Raw genomic sequence first — 10,956 nt, forward strand, 5'->3', positions numbered from 1 at the left:
CCCCTTCTAAGATAAAAAGTTCAATTCCAAAGATGTATGCAATGATTCCTGGCTCCATAATTAATTATAAAAATAAGATAAGAATTTTGTTCAAGTCAAATAAAAGGAATTTAAAACATTCAAGTATTTTTAAAGGGATATTTGATACTTTAAGGGCGCTATTTTTCAAAATAGCCCAACTTCCCCCATGTTAGGCTTACCTTGAAGATGGCATTATATTTGAAGCCCTGAATTTTGCTGTAAACGGATTAGTTGACTCATAATCGAAATAGTCCTGACGATTTTCACTAAACGCATTGGGTGATTTCAAGTCACAAGGGCTATCAGATCCCCCATTGTTAAGTTTATCAGATCTTCTGCTATCTTTTTTTCCAGTCACTCTTTCAAACAGGCTAACTTTCTCCCTTTTCTCCCTTTTATTTTCTTTCCTTACTTCAACTGGTTTTGAAAACAAATTCATGCTGCTGTCCCAGGATTCACTGCTTTCTTCAAATGGATTTTTCTTCCTTGGCAGTGTTGCAAATTTTTGGGGTAATGAAGCAGTCACATTTGTAAATGGGTCATTTTGTCTTCCGAAAGACGAGTCACCTTCATCCACACTGCTGTCAGGTTGGTTCATTTTAGAAGTATCAAAGCTTAATGTTCTTCTGTGTGGAGATTTGAGACTTCCTGCAAACAATTTTGTAGTTAGTACATAATCAGTGACACATTGCATCATGCTACTTGACAGATTCTGTGTGCACACTGCTGCTTTTAGAATGAGAGCAATTAGCTATTTAAAGATATTAACCTTTAAAATAATCACGGAAAACAATCTTAAAATGCTAAAGTATAGCAGTCTGAAGTAGGCAGGCTATTAATAATTAGCATATTGCTAGACAATCAGTAATTTACTCAGCTCAGAAAGAAACAATCATATAAACACACTATAATGTCAAAACCAGAGGTTCTGGTGGGCACGATGGTGCTATAAATTCTCAAAGACGTTTTTCATCATTAGCATTAAATATACTTTCCTACTCCTGCACACGCAAGGTTTTTCTTCTAGGAACTTTCTGATTAAATGGAATATCCATTTACATCTCAGGCTTCCGAGACTGAAGAAGCAGCAATTAAGAAAAAAACAAAAAGAGAGAGAGAAAGAGAATGCAGGCTTTGAAAAGCAACTGGGACTTATTTTTGTTATCACTTAATATAACCACAATGCTGAATGCAGACAAGTTCTGCCTTTAATAAACATCAATTTTGAGGATAGTCAGCACTCAACAAAGATTTGATAACTAAACTTGAAAACTATCAAGAAGTTGCAATTTTTAATTTTCTAATTTTCTCAGTGAAACTCTGAAAATTAAAAGGGTAGTTCAGATCACTGAGGCTACGATTAGAAAGTGTCACTTACCACTTTCCGGAACCGCTCCGAAGGAATCTATCTGGCGTCCAAGAAGATGTGTCTGACCAGCGGTGCCAGACTTCAGCTTCTCAGAAGATATGTGGGTCCCAGTCAGATCAGACATCGAATGTGCCGAAGAGAGTCGCTGAGGACCCAAAAGGAAAGGCTTTTTTGGTTTGGATTTCATCTGCATTTCACCACTTGAAAATTCAGTACTGGCATCGGGCATGTGAGAACTTGGAATGATGGCAGAAGACGTATCAGAAAATGTCCCATCGTTTTTTCTACCTTTCATCTTATCTTTTAATTTTGCAAAAGGAGACCTTGTTTTGTCCTTCATTGATAAGTCGAACATACTTGCTGTCATATTGTTCCTCATGAATTGAATATTGACCTTTATCTCACCCCTGTTTTTGGCTCTTTTTCCTTGTTTGGATTCTAATCTAAACCACCTTAAAGAGAAGGAAAAAAAAAAAAACTGGGTTGTAACATGTCACAAAGAGAGGATATGTGCCTGTTATGTACAAATAGCTTTTCAGGCTAAGCTATTATTACAAATCAAGGCACTCTAAGCATGACAGTGATTATGTGTCCATCTGACGTAAATGTTGCTAGTGGCCCAAGAACACGGTTTAAGGTTAAAAGACACTGAGGTAAAGACTACTGAAAGAATTCATCAATACAAACCACTTTTGAGCACTATAAAATGATAAAGGATCACATTTTTTAACAAATCCATATTTAGCCCCAACCCCCAAATATTTCTTCTCTAAAAACTACTAAAAGAATGTTGTTGATATTGGAGACCACTGCACCGGAGTTTGCTAATCACGAAAATTACATGTGATGTGAATTTAGATCCCTGTGAAGTGGGTCAAAGCCTTCTCCTGAATAAAATCTGAAAAATGTGTAAAACGTAGGAAGTGACAATTAGTAATAACTCTTGTAAGGGTTTTGAAGAAAAGAGAAAGCCTAAATGCTTCCTGTTAGAATGGACTTGCTTCATTTGCTATTGCCACCGTAACAATACCAAATGAAAATTCTCTTAATTGGGGCCAAATCTCCTGCTTTTAGTCAGTTCGCCGAACTGCACGGCCCGTTGTCAAATGACGTTACAGGAGTCGCCCTTATCCGCGGTTTCACTTTCCACGGCTTGTTACCAGTGGTCAACCGCCTTCTGGAAGAAGATGATCCTTCTGGTACTTGCTCAGAAGGTCGGCGGTAGCCTCATGCTAGGTCAAGAAGCCTACATCACTCACCCCACTTCGTCTCAATCCGGAGGCATTTATCATCTCACATGATCACAAGAAGGATGATTACAGGACAGGAAGAGATGTGAAGAGAGACACCCCATTCGCGTTACTCTTATTATGGCATATGTTACAACTGTTCTGTTGTATTATGAATTTCCTACTGTGCCTAATTTATAAGTTAAACTTTATGACAGGCACACATATATAGGGAAAAACATAGTGTATCTAGGGTGGGGTACTAGCCACACTTTTAGGCAACCACTGGGGTCTTGGAACGGATGCCCCGTGGATAAGAGGGGCTACTGGATAAGAGGCAAAGTTTATTTTGGTTTTGTTCACAGTACTTTTATCCATGAGAAAGTCTTCAGTTGTCAGTGTTACAAGTGGTCATTCTATAGGGAAAAGAGCCAAAAGAAAAAGAAAAAAATTTGCAAAATCGAGCCTAGAAGAAGTTTCTACAGTGTTTTCCCATTACTTAACAATGAAGCATAAACCGCACACAGGTTAGTACTTAAATACGGCTCTAATAAAGTGTAACACATTTTCTTAGCTACAAAGGAACTCTGATCTAAGTTTACATTAGTACTTTCTCTCCTTGTTACTAAGAAGATACCCAAGAAGAAGCTTATGTTTACCATACACCAAGTGAAGACTGGTTCACGGGTCTTTCCAGGCAGGAGAGGAAATTAGCACATAGCGTATATACCAGCCACATCTTAGCAAGCAGCACACAAGAGAAATATTTTCTTCGTTAATTTGAGGCATTTCAACCAATTAAGATTTAGTTGCATCAAAGCAAGCAATTTATTAAAATAAAGTATTTTATAACAGAAAGCCTTAATCAGAGACCCTAAACTGAGAAAAGCCCTTGAGGCCAATGGTGAAATCTGAAGACACAGGGACTGGAAATAAGAAATGACAGCAATAAACTCTGTGGAATAGAAAACCTTGAACAATACAGAACTTAGCACTTGAAAAGCTTGGTGATAAAACAAGGTTATATACCCAGTTATTAATTCCCAGTTTGGGCTAATAAAGCCATTTTAAACAGGGGAGAAATGCTTCTGACGGAGGGTACATGGGAAATATTCTGTACCATTTTAGGCTTTACACAAAATAAGCGAAATACACTCTGCAAGAAACATACCAAAAACAAGACAAAAAACCTACGCATGTAGGCCTTTCATGTATATGACAAATCAAAGCAAATCTGGGAAAAAAAAAATAAACCAATAAACCAATAACCCAATAAACGGAAGAGGGTAGAAGTAATCGAAACTCACTGAATTTCAGAGATAAGGCCGAACCAATCACCTAATTTAACATCCGCTTTTCACAGATGAGGAAATTGAGGCACAAACGGTAAGTAACTTCCCAATGTCAGATTAAAGTTCACTAAGGAAAATATCCAAGTGGATGAACAACATGTGCATGAAAACAGTTGCTCTTTCCTATGTGATGAACCACATATGTTAGTAACATTAAAGGCAGGGCTGGTCACATGTTATAGAACACTCTATTTAATCAAGAGACAGTGACAGCCAAAGAGGAAGGGAGCACAGGTTTTCTACTGCTAAAGGGTAAGCTACTTGAAGAGTCTGCCTTGCACTCAATAAATGTTTACTGAATACTTCTTCTAAAACTCTATTTTTAACACAACCGAGCTATAATTCCGTGCGTGTGTTGCATTGTTTTATTTTATGGTAGGGAACCCTAAAGACTTAGGTAAGCTTTGAAGGATCAAGCAAGTCGGTATTTGAATACAAACTGTAAATACAGTATATTTTCCATCCTCCCCCCACCCCGCCCCAAGGAGAAAACTGCAAAGCACTTTTAACGAATATGTAAACTTAAAATTTAGGCATGACAAATAACTTCAGCTGCTTTGAACGTGATATAATGGGGAAGTCTTAATGAGACCTTCAAGAATCATTCCAGAGATAGTACTTATTTTCCCAGGCTTCAGAAAGATAAAATGAAGACACATCATTTGGGGCTTAGTGGATTAATGCTGATTTTTTTCACCTCTGGAGTACCGGGTTTCAACTGCGTCTGGCCTCTGTTCAATTTTTAGCGGGCACAGGCCCATGTTCAAAAGCCACCACACATGTGGGAACTATTCCCAAGCAATCGGTGCTGTGTGGTCAGAAACGGGACAAGATTGGCAGGAAGGGTGCCAGAGGCCAGGACACAGGTGCACTGCAGACTCGCACAAAAGTCCTAAAATCTGCATGTGTTTGAGTCATACCTAACTCGAGGGACCCTGATTGTTATTACTTTTCATGAGCATTTAAAAAAAAAAAAAAAATCAACATCACCCAGTTCTGCTGTAAAAAAAAAAAAAAAAAAAATCAATAGATATTACATAACAGCATGAACGATTTTACCATTCTATTATTAAACATTGTATTATTTCCTTAAATCTTGTGCCAGAACCAACCCAGACACTCGTAAAAGTGGGAGATACAGAAGTTCTCTTTCCGTGCCCCACTCAAAGTGTTCTGGCTCAGGCCCTTTCCCTCTCCTGACAGGAGAAGAGAAGAAAAGAAAAGAAAAGAAAAAAAAAGGCATTTAATTTCAAATCATAAAAATAAGCAAAATAAGAGTTTAGCCTTCATGCTTCTCTCCCTATCATGACACAATTGGAAGACAAGCTGCAAATACTTGTCTTCAGCGTCGAGAGTAAAAAGTGTCACACCCAGCAGCTTCGTGGGACTTCTAAATCAGCTGGTGGCCTTCATCACTCATACCGGTTTTCTAAAAAGCACTTGGGGATAGGCCGACAAGGCTCAGCACTGTGCAGAATATTAAATATCTTTCTTGCAATACACCGGTGGCTCAAGTTCATCGCTCACTGTGCCACGTGCACAGCTGTGCTGCAAAAGGAAGCTATTAAATATATTAAAAACCCAGAAATATTACCAATAAAGATATCTCATCAAATATGTGGTCCTCATTTATCCACAAAGAAAATGGGATTTAATAACATATGAAAATCGCTTCACATGCAATAAACATCACAAGCCCTGTTGATAACATTTAAAAGCGTTTTCCCCCTAAAAGTTCTTATCAGTTTTATGTAGTGGCCAATAGAGAATTCCCGTAGGGAGACTATGATAAGAGAGTGTTGCTTACGATCAAATTTATTGTCATTCGGATGCTGACAAAGATAAAGAGTACAACAAGAAGGAACTTTAAGAGCTTAGTTCATCCTCTGAGTTTCCGAATTCACAGTTGGGCCCACTTTCCCTCAGAAAACTTCTATTGGAGAGAAGGCCTGAAATCCATCATTCGATAACCTAAAAAGTACCAAAAGTGCAGCATAATATTTCAAGTTACAATATGCTTAAAAGTTTACATTCAAAGCACTTTAAATATTATAGAGTGAGTGTCATCCAAAGTTGGTGATTTGAAACAAATTATTTGCTAATTACCCACTTTTTTTCAGTTTAAATTTGATGAAGAACTCCTCAGGGGAAACTGAATACCACTTTGTAGGTATCAAACAGTGATCAACATCACTGATACATATTCAACTTTACATTTTTTAAGCCCTTTCTCTTTTTCTTAAAATACTGTTATCTCTTGGTGAGCTTAAACGTTTACCATTTTCCCTCATGCATTCCCAGTACTTATCCCTGTACCCTTTTACCCTGCGTATATTAAATCTTACATACAGTTCCGATTTAAAAGACATTTTTTAATAAAAATAAAAACTGCAACCAGGAGAAGCCTGCAGGAAGATATGTACAGAAAATAATAAGACACGGTTGTTCTAAAAATGTAAGAAATTAACACGAACCTCAAGAAAGAAAGTTACGCTTATAAAAAGTTTTTAAAAGGGCAAATAAATTTCAGTTATGACCGAAACAAACACCAAAGCTGCGTCGGAAACTTGAAGTCCTGTTATAAATTCAACCTGTATTTTTCTCTCATTAATTCCATTAATCTTAAGGGTCTCTCACACCAGAATAATTATAGGCTTAAGAAAGGGTGAGTACACCTATCTCTGGAAATTTACTATTTTTCGACTTGAGACATAACATCCAGTGTTAAATTATATTATCCTTTTTTTTAAAATGAGAACGTATCTACTCTAAGCTTGAAAGTCACAGGTAAAAGGTCATGTTTGTATTGAAAAGGTCATCAAATCACTTCATCAGAACTGAACCCTTGTCTCCAATCTGAGAACATTCCACATAGTCTAAACATGCCGACTTTACAGAACTAATTCTGAAGTAATACACTCCCTCCAATACGTTGTAAATTCAAAGAAAAATGTTAGTGTCTATTGAAGGTTGAGAATATTTGTACATAGTTTTCATTTTTTTTTTCTTGTAACGGCTTTAGACTCCATCAAGCTGTACTGACCCTGAAAGATGGCTGAGCTAAAATAAAGGCCAAGTTTACAAAGCTGCAATGAAATACTGAGCTCTAAATGTGGTAATTTATCTTCTGACAGAGTTCAATATGTGACCTGATATTGGAAGCCTTAATTTTCTGATGTTTCAATTCCTGGAAAATTGTAATGTTTAATGATTATAACAATTTACACATACATGAAGTTTTAGTTGGTCAACACTGGGATCCAGTCCTCCTAGGAGTAGTGAAGCAATGCCAATTTACTTACAATTCAATGCAAAATATTCAATTATTTAAGATGTTTCCCTTAAACACAAAATGAGAGTAATGGATCCTTAACGACTCCATTTAAAAAATATTTCTTCACAAGGGCTACTTCGACTTCAGATGTGTGCAAATGTGGTGCCCAAATCTAGGTCATGTTTCAGTCCAAAAACCAACGCCCCAGTTACACAAATAATTTCCAAGAACAGAAAATCCATAAATATCATCTCCCCCCAAATTCAAAATAAATTATATAACTTACTCTGTTTTCCTTCTTTGTTTGTCCTCAAAGATGTCATTGAGATTGATTGCCACCTGCCCTAAAAATTTATCCAGACCCACCAGGGACCTGTGCATAACTATGAGGAAAAGAATGTATTTCTCTGGATTCCCCTGCATTAGCAACCCAGGTAGCTCAAAAGAGGCCTCTTCCTTCCAGACTGGCTCAAGGGTTTTCTCGGCTACAGAGGTGGAGTACTTTTCCTTGCCCAGCTGAATTATAGTGTATGTGTCATTGGTGCCACTTTTGCCTTTGGGCTTCAGATCTTTGGCTTGGAGCACTGTGACCTGCACGTGGGTAGGAAACCACTTTTGGGCTTGCTCGGACAGCATCATTCTGTCCTTTTTCTCCGCACCGGGTTCTCAAGCGCAGGCAGTGCCCCTCCCGGAGGGAGAGCCTAATTCCTTAATCGCTGCATCCTAAGGGCACTTAACGGCGACGGGCAGACTCACTGCTGCCCAACTTCGCCAGGGCTCACTGTCAAGCGCTTTGCTGGGGCAGCCCCGGGGCACGGCTGCTCTGGGGGTGCCCTCGCCGCCGCAGAAGCGCAGGGGCCCACCATCCCCAGGCCGCGCCGCCCAGGCCTCCGCGAGGACCCCGCACCTTCACGCGCCGCCGGCCGCGGGGACGGGCCCTGGGCGGCGGCGGCGGCGGCGGCGGGGGCGGGCGGCTCCCGGGCCTGCGGGCAGGTGAGGCCTGGCCGCCGGGGCCCCGCGGAGGGCTGCAGGGGTGGGAGGGCGCCCCCGGCCCGGCCGACTAGGGCTCGCCCGCCCCAACTCGCAGCCCCCGGCCCCCCCCGCCCCCCGCCTGCCTCCTCGCGGCCGGGCCGCCCCCGCCTCCTCCGCACCTCCCGCCCGCCCGCGCAGGCCGGCGGGCCCGGCCCGGCTCCTCCTTCCGACCCCGGTAATACGAACCGCCGGCGGCTCGCGCGGCCTGGCTCCCTCTCGCAAACCTCTCCCTCTCCCTCTCCCTCCTCCTCCTCCTCCTCCTCCCTCCTCCACCCCCTCGCCTCGGCTCCTCCTCTCGGGCGGGGGCGGGGGCGGGTCGCCTGGCTGTGGAGCGGGACGGGGGACGGGGCACGCGGCCGCCCCGGCGGGCCGAGGGCTGCAGGGCGGCGGGCACGGGGCTCGGCCTCGCCGGGCCGGCTGCTGCTAACACCCGGCGGGCGGCGGCGGCGGCGGCGGCGGCGGCACCGGCACTTCCGGGTTGGCCTTCTCCATGTTGATCTCGGGAACGCGACGGGGCGGGGCCGGGCGGGGCCGCGGGGTCAAGGGTCAGCGCCTCCCTGGTTGCCGTGGCGACCGGGGGCGCGCGGCGCGAGCTCCTCTCCCAGTGCTGAGTGCTCCTCCTGGGTTTCGCGCCCGCTGCTGCGGCCTGGCACGGCGCTGGGCTCTGGGGACGCGGGCACCTGCACGGGGCGGCCGGGGAAGCCAGGGAACGTTCCTGAAAGGTGGCAACCAGGGCCCGGGCAAGCCCGATCTAGGAAGAGACCCAGTTTTAATCTTTGGGAACCGTCTTGGGGGGTACCCTGATGGCTGGCGCTCGGCACCGAGCGGACCTTAGATAAATGGTGGTGAGATGCATGGGCCCTCTTCCTTGACCGAAAACACACTTTTCCCCAACCCCTTATCCACTCTTCTCAAATTCACTGGAAACACACCCCCCACCCTCCACCTCAGTGGAAGAAGAGAGGGCAGCCGATAAAAGATTCCAAAACCGGCACAGGAATTTAATAAAGATCGCGAGAGACACTGGGCTGCAGTCAAAAGACCTGGTTTTCCACCCATGTCTGCTATCATCAGCCTGTGTGACCTTGGACAAGTCATTTCCCCGCCCTGAGCCCCAGTTTCTTCAAGGGTGAGAAGACCGTGTCTAAGACCGCTGGCCACTGAATGGGTTCAACGTCAAAAGGACACCTCGTGGGCACAGTCTGGTAGACTATCCTACTTCGGAAGCCAAACCCAGAGAGGACTCTCCTTCACCAAGGGCTACAGACTATGGCCTTACCTGCGCCTTAGGGCAAAACCGAATGGACACCAGTGCTGCTGGAATGAAAGGGGTTTTTTTTAAGAGAAGAAAATGGGGATGTGTTCATGCTGAGCTTTCTCTGGACTAGCCTGATCTGGTGGGGAAAGTATGGATAATGGCTGACGAGCCGGGAGCCTTCCTTGACGCTCCACCTCTGCCAGAAATTCAGTATAGTGCTTGTGATGCACTTAGCCTCCCGAGGCAAGGAACTGAGATTCTGGGAGCCTCCGACTCGTCCGTAACTTGTAGATAAAGTGGCTGTTGGATTGTAGATAGGTTTTGATTTGATTTGATTGTGAATAAAATAGTTTGGAGGAGTATTCTGAGATAATGTACGTTTCCTAGCATAGTGTGGCACCGAGTCTCCTTTGCCCCTCAATTTCTCAATGACAAGAGACCTGCATATACTACCTTTATTGTATTTCTTTCTGTTCATGTTTTACCTTCCCAAGGAAATTCTAAATTCTTTGAACTGCCTTGTGTATCATGGGTCATCCCTCCACAGTGGCTGACATTCAGTATGTCCTTGACCTGTTGAATGACTTACTGCCTTTTCTCCCTTTATAGGACTAATTTTGAGACCCAAACAATATGATAGATGTGCATATACTTTTCCGACTTAAAATGGCTGTAAAACGGGGCGCCTGGTTGGCTCAGTCGGTTAAGCTTCCGACTCTTGATTTTGGCTCAGGTCATGATCTCGTGGTTTGTGAGATCAAGCCCCCCGGCACTGACAGCAAGGAGCCTGCTTGCGATTCTCTCTCCCCCTCTCTCTGCCCCTCCCCTGCTCACTCACACATGCTGGCTCTCTCTCTCAAAGTGAATACACGTAAAAATAAAATAAAATAAAATAAAATGGCTGTAAAAGTAAGGTATCGTGTTTATTATTTTTAGGCAAGGTTTACAACTTTTCCATTAGAGGACATTATGTTGTCCATATTCCTCAGTGCCCCATATTTACGGGATACTAACTGCAGCACTTAAAACTAACAAACAAGGTCTTTTCATTAAACGTTTTTTGAATGGAGGCATGTGAAGGCCTAATATATTTGCATCACCAGAGCAGCCAATGAAAAACTTTAGTTAGGGAGGGGATGACCTTATACATTATTTTAATCTTGAAGAAAGAAGATATTGTCCTAATTCTAAAGGACGACACCACGAATCTCAAAGACTACCCGGGTTCTAGCACATTCTTTCAGGGACCCACTGGCACTTGCCAGTGTCTATAGATGTCCTCTCATCTGTTGGAAACTCCCAGTTTTTTAGTTCTGCTTACACACAGTGACTGGTGTGAGTTCTGCATGAAGTAGGCACTCCAAAAAGAGACACTGGATGGATTTGCCACCAAAATCTTCAGGGGAAGAAACTATAGATGA

At 43.1% G+C, this 10,956-nt stretch overlaps 1 protein-coding gene across 2 annotated transcripts in view; it reads right to left on the reverse strand.

The window, feature by feature from the left end:
• Positions 1-8,158, reverse strand: part of RAB11FIP2 (RAB11 family interacting protein 2) — a 42,857-nt gene extending 34,699 nt beyond the window's left edge. The window contains exons 1-3 of one of the 2 annotated variants that reach the window (XM_047824809.1): positions 7,532-8,158; positions 1,400-1,842; positions 201-669 (exon numbers count right to left, since the gene is read on the reverse strand). In XM_047824809.1, coding sequence (XP_047680765.1) covers positions 201-669; positions 1,400-1,842; positions 7,532-7,884 — 1,265 coding nt within the window. In that variant the 5' untranslated portion in view covers positions 7,885-8,158. The remainder of the gene's footprint in view (positions 1-200; positions 670-1,399; positions 1,843-7,531) is intronic. The other variant, XM_047824810.1, reaches the window with a different exon arrangement.
• Positions 8,159-10,956: the final 2,798 nt, after the last annotated feature.

This window comes from Prionailurus viverrinus, chromosome D2 (genome assembly GCF_022837055.1).
Source record: "Prionailurus viverrinus isolate Anna chromosome D2, UM_Priviv_1.0, whole genome shotgun sequence".
In the NCBI taxonomy this organism is placed as follows: Eukaryota; Metazoa; Chordata; class Mammalia; order Carnivora; family Felidae; genus Prionailurus; species Prionailurus viverrinus.